The sequence below is a fragment of the Mytilus edulis genome, chromosome 3 (assembly GCF_963676685.1).
Source record: "Mytilus edulis chromosome 3, xbMytEdul2.2, whole genome shotgun sequence".
NCBI lineage: Eukaryota > Metazoa > Mollusca > Bivalvia > Mytilida > Mytilidae > Mytilus > Mytilus edulis.
In genome coordinates this window covers 95892000-95912335 of record NC_092346.1, presented here as the reverse complement: position 1 = coordinate 95912335, position 20336 = coordinate 95892000, and the positions used below count along the sequence as shown (strand labels likewise).

Here is a 20336-nt window from a genome sequence, read left to right as displayed (position 1 = left end):
TTTTCTTGTTGATAATGCAAGGGTTTCTCATACATTCTCATCAGAAAAATAAATTAGGCAAACCGTTCACTGCTTTATTTAGTTGATTTGTACTAACTGAATAAAACTCTCCAATTATTCAATTAATTGGTTATTACTTTCTGTTGATTTTGTTACAGCCAATGGTACATTACAGCCAGGAGAAGGAGATTTATCTGTAGCAGTTAATGGAACAGGAGAACTTGTAGAACAGACAGAACCAGAACCGCCTAAAGATATGGGACCATCTGTGGTAATTCTACCTCTGCTTCATAAAAATCCTAATCTTTATTGAAACTTCTGAAGTCTGCTTGTCTGTTATTGATAAAGAATACAAAATGTATGGCATATTTTTAAGTAATTTGCCTACCTTCGTAATTTCAATCATTGAATATCTGATTTATTCACACTGTACAGTTTTCTGGCATGTACAATATACATTTTGGCAGTGCCTATAGGATTTAGTCCAATAAAATAGTTAATTTTTTTATCAAAATATTTTCAGCATTTGTAAAAGCCAGAAGATACTTCATATCTGTTTTAAAAGTTAAAATACCTAACTAACAGGCTTTTAGTCATTATGAACAACATGAATTAACATGCATGGCTTTGTTTTGTTATCTGTTGATTAAAAATTTGACACTTTATTTAACCTGCCTTTCAGCTTTCCCTGATTAAAATGAGAATAAATGTGACAGGCCTATCAGAAAATATGTGGAAAGAACTCCATGAAGATGCTATAAACAATTTTATTGAAGAACCAGGACTTAGATTTATGGTAGCTTTCATTGACCAGTATAAAGGATTCATTATTGAGTATACATTGCCTGCATACTACGTTGACCAGATGACTTACTTCATAAAAGCTGACGGAGTAAAGGAAGTGACAACAGAAAACTTTCATCACATCTTTCAGTACGGAACTGTTAAAGGACAACATATTGAAAGTCTACTCAGGCTTATGATGGGAATCTATGCTCCAGCTTTCTTTGAAAATACAACATGGCCAGACAGTATCCTTTGTTTCAATATTCCTGTATGGTGATACTTTATGTACATTTTTATAAAATATCAACCAATTTTAAAAGCCGCAGCTTATATGTATAAATATTCATTAAGCATCAAGTTAAAAATGTTCTAAAAAAATAACAACTGATGCTTACTCATTTTGGCCAGGATAAAACCAATCTTATATCCCTCTATAGAAAGCAATAAATTCATAAGATACTTACAATAAAGACCCTTATTTTAAATTTTACACCATGCAACAAAGTATGTTATTTCTTAAACCTAATGATTTTTGGAATTGACTGTCATGACCATGGGTTTTGTCATATCCATATACTACATAAATGCCTCTTATTTTGCTTTTTGATCCAAAATATTTTTGGAGTTTCAGGAAGGGTATCATTTTATTTGTTAGGTTTTATTTTGCTGAATCTAGTTTTCTTATAATATTCTAGCTATATTGACATACATTGTTTGTTAATCCTAATGTGTTATTTAGTTTTGTAGTCACCACTTTCATTGGTAAGAAATTGTATTTATATATACAAGCTTTTATGATTTTAACAATTTTCTTATTCCAGCCTTCATGCATATGACATTTGTATTCTGTTGAACAGTAATATTTAAGGTTCACCTCTTCCCACAAAATTCACAAAATTTGGTACCCTGGGAATAATTATCAATCCAAAATACTAATGAGGCTTTGTTTTTATTTTTGCATTCCTACACTCTGCACAAAATTAGCACTTTCATAAATAGTTTCAGATAAATATATATCAAATCCTTAACTGTTGTTCAGGTATAAAAAATGATTTCTCAGCACAGCTACACAAATTTTTGGCCAACTTGACTGACACACGATGGAAGTTGGAGGGTAAAACAGTTCTGTATATTCCATCTGAGGGACTTAGACTTAGATCAGAGGATGCTGCCAAAAACAAAGATCTGGTACAAAGACTAGAAAGTAAGTGCTATTACATCTCTGACTCTCTGTCAACTGCAGCATTTCACTTATATGTGATTTAAAGATTGGTGTGTCTGGACAGTGAAGTGAAAAACAAATTAATAGTGCAACCGTTTCATTCACTACTCAAATGGAAACATGATGCATCTGTGATAAAACAGCACATAAAAAATAGTGGAATTATAAGTCTTAATGTGATATTCTAAGGAGAAAAGTGTCATTAAATGTTCAAAAGCATTTTTGATTTGAAAGAAACCATTTAATGATTTTCCATTTACTACTTTATAATTTGCTAAGATATAAAAGGGACTTCTCTCAGGTTGTTAGTCTTGGTTAAGTTTCCATTGTGTCATCATTGTCAAGAAACTTGTAAATCTGTGTACCATAGACAAAGCATTAAACTTAACAATATTTTATTTTAGCTGCAATGATTCACTGGGCCAGACAAATCAAAGAAGTATTAACTACCCAGGATGCATTTGAAATGGCTGAGAATTCTGGTCCTCTAGATGAGATACAGTTTTGGAAGAACAGATGTTCAGATTTGACTGGTATCAGTACACAGTTAGATAAAGCAGGGGTTAAAAAGATCACAGAAATATTAACCTGTGCTAAATCATCATATGTGGCACCATTCCTTAAATTATCTGGAGAAATTAAGGTAAGAGTAATGTCTCATAGCTTAAAATGGCTTTCATATTGAGCTAGAGATGGACAAAAAAGGTTTCATTTTAATTTTTGTGTTTTCAAATTATCAGCTTGATGTCTGTCTTTACCATGTTTACTAGGTAACAAATTCATGGAAATGGGGTGTAAGTAAATGTTATTGTAAACAAGAAGTGAAGTACTGGTTATAAGAATTAATATATAATGCATTTATGTTGCAGTTGAAATTGGCAAAAATATTTTATTAAAATTTTTGTATATTCCCCCTTTTTGTAGATGAAGTGAATTAAGGTAATTTTCTGGTAAAGATCAAATGAGTACAGTTTGAGCTTGGTGTAGGTTACACTGAAACAGGTGAATTGTAAAAATTAAACAGTTTGATGTTTCGCACTGCCACTTGTATTTTTTTTTCAAAATGCACATCAACATGCAGTATATGATTATAGCATGGGAATAAGGTTCCTTGGTTATTTAAGAAGGAAAAAGGTGACTGTCTTGAATCTTTTAATATTTTCCAGAAAAAAGAAATGTTCTACTACATGAAACAAATTAACCCAACTAAATGTTTACTATTAACAGGAAGGATCACGACAAGCAGAGAGTAATTTGAAGTTTTTGTTGGTGTTGAAAGATCCTTGTTATGAATTGTCTGAGGCCAAACCTAAAGACATTCCTGCCATGTTACCAAAAATACTCAATATGATCAGGATGATCTGGGTTAACTCAGAGTTTTATAAAAGTAGAGAAAGGTTGACTGGTATTCTAAAAAAAGTAAGAAGAATAACTATGTTATTTACTTATAAGAAATGTAGTTTATCAAGTTATATGAACTTTTTTTAATGGACCCTTTAGCCTTATCACAAGTCTATTTAATGGGCACATATTTAATAATTTATTCTTTTTTTTCATAAAGGAGGAAAGAAATATTTCCTACAGCATAAATCATATCAATTGACACCTTACACAAAATAAAGTGGTTTTTTTTCTATTAAAGTTAAATTTTAGATAATTCTTGTTGGTTAATCTGTTTTGTTAAAGTGGTTTCACATCAATCATTGTTTTTGGAGGATTATTATTTCAGTATGTTAAAGTGGTTTCACATCAGTCATTGTTTTTGGAGGATTATTATTTCAGTATGTATTTCATAAGTGTAAACTTGGAATGTCCTGACTATTTTATGATATTAGAAAAGTGATAGAAGAATATGTTTTTTAATTTCATATTAGTAATGAGATAAATTCATTGTTATTCATTCCATATTAGTACAGAGATAATTATATGATTTTAGATTAACATATTTAACCTAGAACATTGAATTGATTTAATTTTAGATGAGCAATGAGATAATCAGGAGATGTTGCCGTGAAATAAACTTAGACAGGATATTTGATGGTCATGTGCAGACAGGTCTGCAGTCACTACGTGATTGTATTGAATGCTGTGAACACTGGAAGGAGATCTATGATAAAGTAAGAATCAAGACAGATTATCTCCCTTTGATCTAGTTGAAATTATCTCCCTTATGTAGATAGATATTCCTCTACTTATAACTATAGAAATAAGATTTATTTTGATTAAGGTATCAATTTGCATTAGTGAACTAACTGCTGATATATCACATACTCTTGGACCCTACAAAGTTTAGAATGGCATTATAAATAGAAATTGTACAAATTTTGCAAAGACACAACTTGAAATATATGAAGATATATGGGACCACCACAATAGAGTTGTGATATATTGATAGATTTTTTTAATAGTACAAATGTATTGAGAAACTAACATGTAGAAATAGATTTTACATTACAAATAGATTAATTGATAGAACTGTCCTGGTTAGATGAACAAATTAATACTAGATATAACTGACTATTTCTTTGTGATAGACTGCAGCACTACATAATTATGCAGTAAGTATATATGCTGGGTCAGGATAAAAAGTAAGATTGCACTGCATGTTTAAAGGAGAACTTGATCTCTATACCAATGTATATGGTTTATTGAGAATAAAGATATATTGTTAAGGAGAACTTAGTTGTAAATTAATTTAAAATACTTCCGTATACCATATGGTATTGCTGAAATATTTCTAATACTATATATCTATTGTGTGACTGTTTAATCTTTAACATGAAAAGCATGGGGGAATGATATTTGATAACATTGATGATGATACAAATGGTGACATAAGTGAGAAATCACTAATTATACTTTATAACAATGGGGATACTGTAGGGAATTGCTATTAATATAAAAATGGTTTAATACAGATTTTGTTCTTATTTTGCAGAATGCAATATTTTCAAGTATAAAAAACTTATTCATATTATCATATAAAACTGACATTACAGTATTTAAAGAGAGAACAAATTTGTCATTTGTCATCGTTTTATTTTTGCTCAGTGTTTCCAATATCTATCAAAAGCGTGGGTTCCAGTTTTAAGTAGCTTCTGGCACGGATAATGATTATCCTAGCTCATGTGTAACTTTTAATCAGTTGACATCATTGAATATTGTTGGAATGATAAAAAACAAAAGTATTAACCAATTCAATAAAATTTTCTGCTTCAACCAATCACAAAATTCAGTTATTAGTTGGAAAAAGGTGAATAAGTATTCCAAATATATTTATTTGAAAAAAATTATTTCTGCATGCTATTTATATACCCCTATGACACAGAGTTTAACTTTTGTTTTGTCCATTTACAGACTGCCAAACTTCATCATAAGTTTTCTCCGGATGGATGGGTATTAGACAAGAGCAGTATTTTTGCACAGATAGATGCCTTTGTACAGAGATGTAAAGATTTGATTGAGGTATGAAGAAAACATATGAAATGGACAAAACATAATGTCAAATTTCAGTACTTGTATCATAAGGCTGCATCTTGCTACATGTTTTAAAACTGGCATGTCAAAAGAAAAAAATATAAATACATATTTAATGGAAAATACTGTTTTCATCAAGCCATTTAGACAGATTAGAAATATAAAATAAAGATTTAAGGTGGTACCCAACACTTCCACTAAAATTAATTTGGCTCGTTTAATTTTCATAAAATTTTGACAAAGTATTCACTTTGACACTTTAACAAAAATATAAAAATTTTAAAAATTTTGAACCAACTGTTTTGTCAGAAAAATTACATTGGTTATATAGCAATTTGACAAACACCAATTTTGATCATTGAGAAGCTTAATATTCCTTTTACAACACAATGTAATTAAAACGTTAAGCTGACTTTACAGAGTTATCTCCCTGTAGTGTTAGGTACCACCTTAAGACACAGTTATAATACAATATACATATCTGCATTTAGCTCTATAATGTTCAGATTCACTTTGATACAATTATAACACATCATATATATCTGTATTTAGATCTGTGTTGCTCAAATCCACTTTGATACAATTATAACACATCATATATATCTGTATTTAGATATGTGATGCTCAGATTCATTTTGATACAATTATAACACATCATATACATCTCTATTTAGATCTGTGATGCTAAGATTCACTTTGATACAATTATTACCCATCATATACATCTTTATTTAGATCTGTGATGCTCAGATCCACTTTGATACAATTATAACACATCATATATATCTGTATTTAGATCTGTGATGCTCAGATCCACTTTGCCAGAAGACAGGATGGATCTAAGACAGAAATGCCACACTTTGCTGGACAAAAAGGTCCAGAGATTGCCAGAAGCTTACTGGAAATTGAAGCTGTTTTTGAAAAGAATTTAAGTCAGTTGAGGGCTGTGAAAAAGACCATCTTAGATGTCAAGGCTACATCTTGGCATGATGACTACAACAGGTAATTTAATAATGGGTCCAAACTTATGTTATTCATAAAAATCATTATCTTAGATTTAAAGGCCACATCTTGGAATTACAAATACAATAAGTTGATTATGGGACCATTGAACATGTTGTTGTAAAAAAATATTTCATGCATGCATCTTGGCATGATGAATATTAATTGACCAGTTGGAAATCTTTTGAATTTTAAAGAAAGAATATCTGAATAAAAGGAGATGTTGATTGCTAAATGTTTTCTGGAGTTCTATTACTTCAAACTACTCATGTCATGGTTACTCATTTTATTTAATATTTGTTTATTAAAAATGATCAAATCTACAATTGCATTAATTGTGGTTTTTAATCTTACTGTCTATCTGAACAAAAGGAGATGGTTATTGTTTTTAACTTGAGATCATTTATTGCAGATTTCGAGGTGGTATAAAAGATCTAGAAGTGATGATGCAGAATATTATAACATCAGCATTTGATACCGTGACAACTGTAGATGGTGGAGTAGAGCTGTTGGATATCTTCATGCATCTGGCTTCAAGAGAGGTAAAGCTGTTAAACATGTTCACAACAACAAAATAAGGGACAATACAGATTCATTTGTCAAAAAGAAAAGTGTGACAAAAGTGTACCCCTTAGATTATCAATACAAATTCATACTTTTTGATGGTTATGATGAGTTATGGTCCTCTTTCTTGGAGGTTTAAGTGCACAATTTCCTATTCATCAGCCAAATTCAACTTGGGGTATGTTTCAATTTTGTTTAGCAAAGAAGAAAATCAACCTTTTATCCATCCTAAATGGTTGCTAAGGGAACTTAACTGACATCATTTGTAACCTAGCTATAGCAACATAATAATAATTCTCTGCAGGCAATCAGAAGAACAATTGACAAGAAAACAGTGGATGTCTTCACCATGTTTAATGAAGAACTGAATGCTGTGAAGAAAGAATTGACACACAAAACACAACCACAATCACCTAATCATCCTAAATATTCTGGACAGGGCTTATGGGCCAGACAATTAAAAAGGAGGATTGAAAGGGGCATGATGGTAAGTCTCCAAACTGATGTTCTGGACTGTTGTGTAGAAATCTAAAACCAGGATAAAGGAAGCATGGCATTAAACCTCAACCGTTCCAAATATTCTGGACTTGATTTTTGGGACAAACAGTTAATAAGACTTGAGAAGACAATAGCAACTTAAATTTTGTGTTTAATAGTATTTGAGAAAGTTATATTGCATTTCACCATAAACACAATGTGCCTAAAAAATAACCATTCATATTCAAGATAAGTTTTATAATGACAACTAATATTTTGTATTTGTTACAAATTTATGCACATTAATCTGCATAAAAGGACAAATCTTGTTCATTATTTTAGAAGTTTTGATAAGTATTCTGATTATGTCCACCCAGTAGTGCTTTGGTAGAAGTCTAAGATTTTTGTGTCATTACCATCCATCTGTGTATTATAGAAGAGACTATTATTCTATAGAAATTTATAGTGATATTTAATTATTATTTCTACAGGCATTAGATAGAGCCCACTTTTTGCCATCTATTGGTATAGGACAGGAAGTCAGGAACCAATACCAACAGCTGTGTCAGGCCTTGGATGAATACATCAGAAAAACATTCCATGAATGGACACTCACAGTTGATAAAGTAAGTTATTCAATGATAATATGACCTTCTTTTGCTTTGTAATCAAATCATGTTCCAATTCCCATTGAACAAAGTAGGAAGTCAAAATAATATATAATTTGGTATTGCTCACTAGGTAATTTCATAAATTTCTAAAAATAAGTTTACCTGTATCTTCATTTGTTAATTGTGAAACTGTTGATTTTCTATATCGTTTTGGCTTCATCAAATCAAAATAGATGCCTTTTGGACATGTGTTATAGGTCTGCTTTGACGTAAAAGAGTTCTAAATTTTTCTATTAGAATTGAAATAATTCTATCATGCCATGCTCTAAGCTAATTTGAACATGGGTAAATATTTTATTTGTCAACATTTCACACCTTGCTAATTCTCAATATAAAGATATTGACAAATAAAAAGCTTACCCATCTATTAATAAGCTCATATAGAGCATTGCATGAAAGAATTATTTCCCAAATAATGTTTTTAACCATTTATCATATAATATTACTAAGAAAGGGGAATTATATTGTAATGCAAATCACTCCTTAAACTGGGAGAGAGATTTCTCTTATTTTACAGGTTGACATCTATCATGGTATATTTGAAAGCGAATTAAACAGAAAATTCATGACACCAAAAACATGTTTTAAGACTATGCTGTTGTGGTTTATTAATCAGAATATGGATATATTAAGCAATTCAATGTCAATATGACATCAGTAGTAAAAATCTATATCAGCTTGTTGGTTTACTATAATATTTTTAAAGAGAAATAATAACCATGGTAATTTGTATATGATATTTGTTTTCCCTTTTAAGGAGCCAATGAAACAGTTGGAAGTTCCATTAATGTGTAGAAGTCATGAGAGACCACCTATGTTGGACATAAACTTTAATAGGTAACCATATCAATATGTCAAAATGTAATCCTTGATCATAGAAGATTTTTATATGTCAGAAATAAGACAATTTTTAACTTGAATATTCTTCAACCTATTATTTTTGCGTATTGGCAAGACATTAAAAATACAATGCAAAGCCATATACAATAAGTTGCAAAAGCTCTCAATGATTATAAGGTCTGTAATTATACAAAAATACTATACTCACAGATAACAAATATGCATTGATATAAGTATTCTCTGTATGAAATAGATATCAAATTATCCCTGATGATTTAAGTTTAGAAAAATATTTGTTAATTTAGTTTTCATGAAAAACTTTTTGACTTACAGCAAATGTCTTATTTTCAATGTTTAGGACAACCAGTTCACTTTAATATATCACATTTATACATTATCTTTTCTTTGTCTGTATCTTATGCCAGCAATCTGTGGTGAATTTTAAGCACATGAAATACAATAAAGAAATTGCAAAAAAAAAATAACCAATCTCAACTCTGGATACTAAATGCATGAATACTGCACATCTTCACTGAAAACTGTTTAATATTTTGTGATTTTTTCTTCAAACACATATAATATATGTAATTATAAATGCCAGCCTTAAGACTAAATATAACAATTAAATATGACTTAAAGCAGACTAAATGTGTAGCTTAGTTAGGATGTATTATTATATAGTTTATAATTGAAATGAAAACCCTGGCAAGAATCACAAACTATTTTACAGTTTTCAGCACTTAAACTCAATTTTGGTTCTGTTATACAAACAATGATAAAAGAAAAGCACAGGTTTCTAAAATATATACACCAATATCACCACAATTATTCAGTTATTTTGTACATGCAGCAATGTTAAGGAAGAACACAACCTTACCTAAAACATATGTCTTTAAAAACCCTTCATGACAACAATCAACACTCACTTACCTTCTATGTCCTATATGTTATATATAAAAAAAAAACAAACATTTTTATTGGTATACAAAATTTTATTACATGTTATCTTTGCAAATGAAACTTTTTACGAAAAATTTAATTCTGATATTAACGACCCTATATGTCCATATATTATTATAGGAAGATTTTCTATGTTTAAATTTGTCACATTAATCATTTTATTGATTTTATATATTTAATTGACAGAAACTAAAAAAATATATTACATGAATTTACTATTTCATCCCTTTTGTCTGTTTTACCAGGAATCTGTTGAAGATGTTCCAAGAAATCCATTACTGGGAGAGACTGATGTTTGAGATACCTCATTATGCAGTAGATGTCTATAACAAGAGGGAAGATCTCAGAGGTCTAAGGGAACATGTGTTGTTAGTTGTCAGAGATTATAACAGGTAAATTGTCTACTAGAGGGAAGATCTCAGAGGTCTAAGGGAACATGTGTTGTTAGTTGTCAGAGATTATAACAGGTAAATTGTCTACTAGAGGGAAGATCTCGGAGGTCTAAGGGAACATGTGTTGTTAGTTGTCAGAGATTATAACAGGTAAATTGTCTACTAGAAGGAAGATCTCAGAGGTCTAAGGGAACATGTTTTGTTAGTTGTCAGAGATTATAACAGGTAAATTGTCTACTAGAAGGACGATCTCAGAGGTCTAAGGGAACATGTGTTGTTAGTTGTCAGAGATTATAACAGGTAAATTGACTACTAAAAGGAAGATCTCAGAGGTCTAAGGGAACATGTGTTGTTGATTGTCAGAGATTATAATAGGTAAATTGTCTATAAAAATGGAAGATCTCAGAGGTCATAAAGAACATGTATTGTTAGTTGTCAGAGATTATAACAGAAAAATTATTTTACAACAAGAGGGTAAATCAAACACATGTACATGAATTGTAAGTCAAAGATTATAGGAGGTGAATTACCTATAACACACTGGAAGATCCAATAATTCTAAGTAAACTTATGGTCCTGGTTGTTAGAGATGTAATAGGTTAAATGTATAAGTAATGTCTGTCATCACTTTAATATGTTTAATGTTCATCAATTCAAAATCTTGATATGACATCTGTAACATATCTGTTATTTATCTTAGTAAAACAAAGGTCAAGTTTTTAGTTACAACAACACTGTGATGAACAGCAACAAAGTAATTCCAAAGTTAACAATATCATTTCAGAATCATAGCAGCTTTATCTTTGGAAGAGAGAGGAATGTTCAGAGAACGAATCCGATTCCTTGACAAAAAGATTCACCCTGGACTGACCAAACTGACGTGGGCCTCTAAGGGTATCAGTGATTACTTTATAACAGATTGTCGTATCAATGCCAGTAAGATCCAGCTGATGGTAGATGATTATAAAGGTGCCAACATGGATATATCAGGATACTGTGTAAAGATCAGTGAACAGTTACTCATCAGTATTGACAGCAGGAAAGTCTATGAAAATCTAGAATTTGATGATGAACAGGTTTGTCTTACTATTGTATATCACAATACATTTTGTAATTAATCTTGAATTTTAGGTGGTCATATCTTATTAGTAATTATAAATGCTTGCAATGATTTGTGAATTTACAGTATTTATATGTAACTACAATTGAATCATAACCTAAATGCTTTCTTCTGCTTTTTTGTACACAAGTTTTTATGCCCCACCTACGATAGTAGAGGGGCATTCTGTTTTCTGGTCTGTGCGTCCGTTCCTCCAGCTTCAGGTTAAAGTTTTTGGTCAAGGTAGTTTTTAATGAAGTTGAAGTCAAATCAACTTAAAACTTTGTACACATATTCCCCATGATATGATCTTTCTAATTTTAAAGCCAAATTAAAGTATTGACCCCAATTTCACAGTCCACTGAACAAAGAAAAAGATAGTGCGAAGCTCAGGTTAAAGTTTTGGTTAAAGTTTTTGGTCAAAGTTTTTGGTCAAGGTAGTTTTTGATGAAGTTGAAGTCCAATCAACTTGAAACTTAGTACACATGTTCCCTATGATATGATCTTTCTAATTTTAATGCCAAATTAAAGTATTGACCCCAATTTCCAGTCCACTGAACATGTAAAATGATAGTGAAAGTGGGGCATCCGTGTACTATGGACACATTCTTGTTTATAAGCTATTTCAGCAGTGCAATTTAATAGCCTCTTATAATTTTGAAGAAAAAAAAAATCAAAAGTCTGAAATGATTCAACTGGTTCATAAAAAAATAAGTTGATAATTTTGCATTTTTGTTTATTAGCTGTTGACTCTGATTTATAAGTTATTGCTGGTATAACATACTTATTAACATTTATTTTAGGCTAAACATAGAGAAATTTCAGCCAAGAACTTAGCTAAATTCCATGAAGAGATTGTCAGAACAATGAAGAAGACTTATGAAATATTCAGAACTGATGGAAATGAGGTAAAATTTATGTTATTTATGTGAAAAAAATCAACAACAGTTGTGTTAATTTTTGCAACAACAAACATAGTCAATTGGTAACAACAGATATCAAAATGAAGTATAAATTACAAAGAGATGTTTTTTAAAGTTAATCAAAATGTTTGTTAATTATTAATAGTAAAATTAAATAATGGATAAATTACAAACAAAAATCTAAGGATTAATTATTATTGACTCACCATGTACCTTTTTTCTCCTGTTTTTTACCTTTTTTTTGCTTGTATCCTAATTTCACATTTTCGTCATTGAATATTTATTTTCGATGTTTGGAATTATGTTAGTTTATCACGCTTGTGTTCATACAGGTACAACAACACTGGCATAGATATACAGAAAGAATGGACAAAATGGTAGAGGAAGCCTTCAGACTTAATGTTAAATGGTCATTACAAGAACTCTCTAAAGCTGTCAATGGGGACGGCAAATCTGCTCCTAATCCTCTCTTCAGGGTCAAGGTCATTCTCCAGGGAGACCAAGTAAGTTAAACTTGCTACTGTTAATGTTTAGAATTTGATTTTTATTAAAATGAATTAAGAGATATTTCATTTTTTATGCATTTTAGTATTATATTTTTCTCACAAAAATTATTTTGTGTCCATTTCTGACCTTGGTAATCATTCTATTTATATGTCATAATCAAATATTGTTTTTTTCTACATTATAAACTGTTTATGTTTATATTATAGGTTGAGTTCCAGCCAACACTGAAACAATTGGCCAACATTGTAAGCAGTATCTATGGACATCTAACAAAATCAATTTCCAACATAAATAGACTACCAAACTTATTGACAAAGAAAAAATCTACCAAAGATGTAAGTAATGAAAGAATTATTACTAGAATGAAATGACAATAAATAAAAATAGGATAATGAAAACAAGTTTGCCAGCATCTCTAATTACAAAAATATGAATTTTCTTAGAACATTTTTGACAAGAACTTTTCCTTTCATAATAGTTACTTGTTTGATAATGAAAAAATGAAAGTCATTTAAATATTTTTTTAACAATGAAAGTTTAAAAAAAAATTCAAATGCATTTTGTCAACGTTTTCTTGCAACAGATTCTTTTAAGTCGACAGGTTTGAGTTCAACATGATTTGATTTTTTAACATTTGATTATTTTCAGCCAATCCATGAAGTAATAGCTAGAGATGAGGAGACAAAGAAGATACATGGTGTTATTAATGGTGGAATGTCAGCCAATGCTACAAACCTGAAGAACTATCTGGCTACCTGGGATAATTACAGAGAAATCTGGGAGATCAACAAAGACATGTTTATAAGACGTTACCAGAAACTTAATCCACAAGTCTCATCATTTGATGCTGATATTGCTAGGTAAGAAATTTCCACAAATTTTACAATCGAATACCTGTATGATTAGGAAAGAAGTTTTTTCAAGTCTCAAAATCATCTAGAAGTTTCCACAAGTCTTAAAATCTGATACCAATATTGATTGGTAAGAAGCTTCATGGAGTCTGCAAATTTAATACAAAAGTCGTTAAGTCAAGAATATTGCTAGTTAAAATGTTATCACAAGTCTTAAACTTATTGCTGATAATGCTATGTTAATTCCCTGTTTACATGATCAAAGTTAAAAAATAGACTCCATCTTTTTCAATGAGAAACTGTCAAAGTATTTTTTTAACCAGGTCAACTTTTTCATGGAATAGTTCAACAAATTTGTCAAAAAAACTATGTCAAAGAAAAGCTTGCTTTCTTTTATACACAAGACAATTTAAACTTTATTGAAGTTTTATTTTTTCATCAGAAATAGTGTTGCACAACAACATTTCATTTTTCCCAGTCATCATGAATATGACATTATAAATTCTTTAATTAATTTGCAGTTAATAAGCAGGTTTCTGCACCATGAATTCCTTTATTCAGTTCAATTTATAAAGAAGTTTTATTTATTTTTGTAGATATGATGAAGTAGCAAACAACGTCCAGACACAAGAGACAATACTGAACATACAGTTTGTCCTATTGGACTGTTCTCCACTGAAGTACTCTATTCTTAGTCATTGTCAGGAATGGCAGAATAAATTTACAACATTACTCAAACAAATAGCAACTCATGGTCTGAAGGAATTAAATGCTTTCCTCAAGGAAAATGGGGAAAAGTAGGTTGTTTATAAATATTCTGTCAAATTAAACTTCTTTTTGTGACACAAAAGTATATTTAAAATAAAATTGCAGGGACATTATCAAATAACAAATTCAACAAAAAAGGAAATATTACTTGTAAAAACAAGCCAAATGTTTGCAAAGTGCCAAGCATAACTATTTCTGAGTGTGTAATTAGTAAGAAGAATTTTTGTTACCAAACTATTTCAAAGCAAGATTTAATGTTTTTTCTTAATATAAAAGCAAAAATTTTATATACAGATTAATTGACTTACATGTATATTAGAGAGTATGTTCTGATAAAAACTTTAGAAATGTCTTGTTTGGGTGAAAAACTAAAATGATCATTTACTTAACAAATGGTAAAAAGTTATTAAACTTTGCAGACACATTTATTTCGTCATAAACTTTTTTCTTTATAGTGTGAGTAAGATTCCACAGACACTGGATGAATTGGGTAACAGTCTAAATCTGTGGGAGAAGTTGAGCACTGGATTATGTGAAACAGAAGCTAAGTTCCCACCTCTGCAGGATCAGTTTAATATCTTAGAGAAATATGAAGTCCCTGTGGAAGAGGAGGTAGGATTTACAGGAAATTTTTAAAAGTTGTCTCAGAAGTAGACATGTCTTGAGGCTTTACATAGTCAACATATTTTGACTTCTCAAATAGAATGAATGGCGTATAATAGATATAAGAAAAGTGGTATGAGTGCCAATGAGACAACTCTATCCAAGTCACAATTAGTAAAAGTAAAACTTAATAGGTCAAAATACAGCGTACAACATGAAGCCTGGACTCACACCGAACAGCAAGCTATAAAGGGCCTAAAAGAATACTAGTTTTGAACCATTCAAACAGGATAACCAACAGTGTAATCTAAATAAGAAACAAGAAACAAGTCTGAACCACATCAACAAACAACAAACAATTTTAACAATAAATAAACCTTTCACTAAAAGATTTTCTTGCATAAAAAACAATTGCATAATGCCTTGATATGCCTAGTGTATGATAATAAAGACCTGTTCTCGGTTTTTACATGTAATCATATAACATTTCATGTCCTTGTAGGTATTGGCCATGTTAAATGAGCTGAGTAATGAATGGCATGTATTCCAACAGAAACTTATAGATGCTGAGACCATGCTGAAGAAGAACAAGGTAAAACACTATATCAATCATGTTCATCTTAATACTTTTTGCTAATGCAATCTGATTTACTTATTTTACTTTCCTCCTTGAATAGATTCCTTGAATGTATCCTGGTTGAAAAGGAATGACATGATCCAATCTTAGATATGATGTGAAACAGCACCACTATTCAGAAACATTATGAAAATTGATTTATATTGTTATCATTGTTTTTATAAGTCAGGGTCTTATATATTATTTTCTGCTTTACAGGAAAGGTTTAAGACTGGATTATTGGCACAGTCAGAAGAGTTTAAGAAACAGGTTCATAATTTGGTGGATGAATTTACTACTAAAGGACCATTCACTAGTAACATTAGTACTGAAGAAGCTGTGTCTAACATTCAGGCTATCAGAGACCAATTAAATACACTGAAGAAACAAGAACAAGATATTAGGAAGGGACTTAATATCTTCAAGATTGATCAACCTCCATCTAAAGAAGTTGCTAACTTGGAGAAGGTAAGGTTATATATTAAAACATGTGCTATCCATGTTAATCTTCATTTTGCTTATAGATAGATGGCACATTTGTTTTCATAGATAAGTAAAAACAAATTTGATCAAAAATAATTTGTGTAAAACAAATTAAAATCATGGAGACTTCAAGGGTAATAGACATTCGACCAAACAGTGGTATGCTTCAGTTACATTAAAATTATCAGCTTTCAGGTGTTCAACTTTTATGTGAAATACAAATTAGATTCCAGGATATTTTTTGTGAAAAGCTAACTGTAGAACACAAAACATTTGTTAAATATTTTACACATGTCAACACAGATGAAAATTGTTCATTTGAAGAGAAAATTATTAATTTGTAACTTTTTAATAAGAGAAATGTGCATGAAAAAAACTCATTGATGGCTTAAAATTTATTTAATATATTATGAAGCAAAGGATACAAACCAATCAAATTTTTATACCCCCGCTTTAAAAAAGGGGGGTATACTGTTTTACCTCTGTCTGTCCGTCAGTCCGTCCCATGAAACTTTCGTCACATTTTTCTCAGGAACTACACATCCACCTTTTCTGTAATTTGGTATCAACATTTATATATGTCAGCCATACCGTGTGATGCGTTTTCAGATTCATCACTTGACAACTTCCTGTTTACCGAACACTTGTCTGATTTTACACATGATAGCCAAGTTGAAAATTTTCGTCACATTTTTCTCAGGAACTACAATACAAGGATTTCTGAAATTTGGTTTCAGGATTTATATAAGTCAGCTATACCGTGTGATGCGTTTTCAGATTCATCACTCGACAACTTCCTGTTTACCGAACACTTGTATGATTTTACACAGATAGCCAAGTTGAAAATTTTCGTCACATTTTTCTCAGGAACTACAATACAAGGATTTCTGAAATTTGGTTTCAGGATATAAGTCAGCTATACCGTGTGATGCGTTTTCAGATTCATCACTCGACTACTTCCTGTTTACCGAACACTTGTATGATTTTACACATGATAACCAAGTTAAAAATTTTCGTCACATTTTTCTCAGGAACTACAATACAAGGATTTCTGAAATTTGGTTTCAGGATTTTTATAAGTCAGCTATACCGTGTGATGCGTTTTCAGAATAATCACTCGACAACTTCCTGTTTACCGAACACTTGCATATTTTTACACTATTAATATTATCCACTTGCGGCGGGGGTATCATCAGTGAGCAGTAGCTCGCAGTTTCACTTGTTATTTATGTTTGTATTTTGCATGTTTTAGGACTTGGAGCACATTGAACAAATTTGGTCCCTGAACAAAGAATGGGAAGGCTTGTGGGCAGATTGGAAAGTCAGCAAATTTGAGGAAATCAAAACAGAAACAATGGAAACCACTGCTCAATCCATGTACAAGAAACTCAACAGATTTAGCAAAGAACTTAAGGTATGAAATCAGTTATTTCTGTTCAGTCTTCAAAACATCACTAGAACTAATAGCCGGTCTCAATAGAAAAAAACTATAACAATATTATACCCCAGCAGGGGCAGATACAGCCATTTTTAAAAGAGGGGGTACTGAACCCAGGAGGACAGGGGGTCCAACTATATGTCCCCATTCAAATGCATTAATCATCCATAAAAAGGGGGGTTCCAACCCCTGTGACCTTCCACTGGTTCCGCCACTGTCCAGCTCCAAAGCTTTGTCTGTGTATCTGACTGTCTATTACAAATTTCTATTGCATTTTCTTAAGAACATCATATGTTCAAGGTATATGGCACCATGCTTTATTGTGTTTGGTTGCATCTTAATTGTAGACACAGACTCACCAGGCGTTGGGTTCACTTTCGTTTGTAATTAATTGTAGACAGTTCAGTGTGTACAAGTCGCATGAAAAAACCTCTGTTTGGTAGTTGATTTGATATTTTTAATAATAAAGTAAAAATAAGTGGTGAGACAGCTACCCACCAGACTTCAAATGAAGAAGTTGTAAGCAATTCTAGGCCACAGACTTCAATTATTAGAAAACCCCATACTGTATAATCTGCTATAAAAGGCCCCATCATGAATTTACGTGAAACAATTTAAACAAGAAATCTTATGGCCTAATTTACGACAATAAATACATGTAGTGTCTAGTACCATTCTGTTTAAAAGTACAATGGTAATTTAAAAAATTAAATTATAGTTTATACATATTTTGATAAATTCCTTGGGTTAAACTTCCCCTGGTTTGTTTTCTTTAATGATAAGGTCAGCTTGTTAGCTTGTCAGCTTGGCAGTTTTGATTTAATTAAGAGATTAAGGAAAAGGAATTAGATCATAGATAGGAAACAGCTGGGTGGCAGCATGGGTGTTATCAGAGAAACATCTGTATATAATTTTGATAGGATGGTCAGTTGTTGTTTGAGCATTGCACTGTTAGCAGTCATATTTTTACTTGTGGATAATTTATTCAAGAAAATTACTTTTCATTTTCTTGAAAGTGGCTATATATATTAGTTTTTTATGCAAATCAAAACCGAAACTTTTAACACGTTAAATGGTACATTTGTAGCGTCTTTGTATTAAAGTTGATGTTTGTACATGGATATTGATATTTGCACCTGCTTCTAAAGATGCTGTTATTATTCATTTCATTATCAACTTAGTTAGTTGTTAGTAATGTGTTTGCTTCTCAGTAGCTATTTAGACCTCTCATTCCGCATGTATGGGACGGTAATAGTCGGGAATTAACCGAGCAGTTAATAACAGCACCGTTAAATGCAAGGAAATTGTGTCAGGCAGATATTGCTATTCAAGACTTTATTACCAATAATGATAATATAATCGAAATGGAGGACAGATTTCGTTATTAGCAGATAAAATTCAAGATACACCATATATGGTAGTGCGTGATCCCACAATGCATCAGCTAGTACACAGAGGACCACATGGTTTCTAATTCCACTTCTTTATTAAATGGACAGAAGAAATTTATTAACTGTGCGTCCATATTTTTCTTCACCCTTGCTTCAGTGGAAATGTTATGTTTCATCACCGTACGGAAGTTAGTAATCATCTAAAATCTTATAGTTTCTGAAAATACTTGACAGAACATTAAGTAGCCGATTTTTCTACTTTCACTTCAACCGGAAGTTTACGATGTGACAATGTCAACAATTGGAGAAATTTATCCCTACTACATACATATGTAGGATACACAGCCTTCTCTAGGAATTCTATATCAGAGACTGCAGCTAGTAGAAAAATCAGGAAGTTTGTGGTGTTCGGAATACAAGGTGATATGCAGCTGAAATCAATGCCTTTCTCCCCAACTGAGGAAAACATTACATCAGGTACGAACTCCTTATACTCAACCCTTATCATGCCAGGTCTGAAAAAATAATTTACATTGGGGCTATTCATTTCATTCATCCCTAGGTTAATTAGGTTTTCATCAAGTAATTACAGAAGTGTGTTATTAATATTCACGTTGTTAGTATATTATTATCTTATATTCATATTAAATTATACGTGCTCTTGTCTTGTAATGTGATTTCTATAGGAGGGATCATGTAGATATGACCACTTATTACCCAGGTATGGGTTTCTACGAATTTCACTATTGTTAATGTGCAGCTCATATGCCTCTTTACTATATAGCAGCAGAGTGGTCTATTAGAAACACTACTCTTAGGAAATTTATAATATTTTCAGGTATCAGAGGATGCGCAGCTATGAGATGTTGCAATAGTCATAATTGTTCGATTTGTAAAGGGGAAATCTATATATGTTGTACTTACTTAAAACAGAGACCATATGAGCCCCAGAGTATCGGATCTGGCAACTTGAAGACATTTTAGATCCCCATGTCAGTTTTGACTTCAGTTTCCACTTTAAAACTAACAGTTTATCAGAGTACTTGAATGACCATCCGTACTATGGTTTTTTAGGTAATTGAATTGATGGATTATTAGCAGGTTTTCATGCAGGATGGCCACTGAACAGTAAGCAACCACAATCTATCAATCAATCATGCAGGGTTGAGTGCCTTACCATCTAGCCCAAGTTTAAATCTACCTGAGGATTCTCATCTAAACACTCGTGTTTGATCAACCACAGGTGTTTTGCACATGTTTGTTTTA

At 31.2% G+C, this 20336-nt stretch overlaps 1 protein-coding gene across 7 annotated transcripts in view; it reads left to right on the top strand.

The window, feature by feature from the left end:
* LOC139517852 (dynein axonemal heavy chain 2-like) overlaps nt 1–20336 on the top strand; it is an 89921-nt gene that overhangs the window by 5857 nt on the left and 63728 nt on the right. For 5 of the 7 annotated variants that reach the window (XM_071309315.1, XM_071309313.1, XM_071309314.1 and 2 more), the window contains exons 3-25: nt 159–271; nt 683–1031; nt 1826–1990; nt 2413–2651; nt 3236–3427; nt 3988–4125; nt 5366–5473; nt 6282–6487; nt 6900–7029; nt 7356–7538; nt 8020–8154; nt 8957–9036; nt 10245–10391; nt 11176–11467; nt 12294–12398; nt 12746–12916; nt 13127–13255; nt 13569–13780; nt 14368–14568; nt 14995–15151; nt 15645–15734; nt 15978–16226; nt 17494–17655. In XM_071309315.1, the coding sequence (XP_071165416.1) occupies nt 159–271; nt 683–1031; nt 1826–1990; nt 2413–2651; nt 3236–3427; nt 3988–4125; nt 5366–5473; nt 6282–6487; nt 6900–7029; nt 7356–7538; nt 8020–8154; nt 8957–9036; nt 10245–10391; nt 11176–11467; nt 12294–12398; nt 12746–12916; nt 13127–13255; nt 13569–13780; nt 14368–14568; nt 14995–15151; nt 15645–15734; nt 15978–16226; nt 17494–17655 (3953 nt within the window). Of the gene's footprint in view, nt 1–158; nt 272–682; nt 1032–1825; nt 1991–2412; nt 2652–3235; nt 3428–3987; nt 4126–5365; nt 5474–6281; nt 6488–6899; nt 7030–7355; nt 7539–8019; nt 8155–8956; nt 9037–10244; nt 10392–10420; nt 10467–10633; nt 10692–11175; nt 11468–12293; nt 12399–12745; nt 12917–13126; nt 13256–13568; nt 13781–14367; nt 14569–14994; nt 15152–15644; nt 15735–15977; nt 16227–17493; nt 17656–20336 lie in introns of those variants that run through there. The other 2 variants (XM_071309319.1, XM_071309317.1) reach the window with 2 other exon arrangements.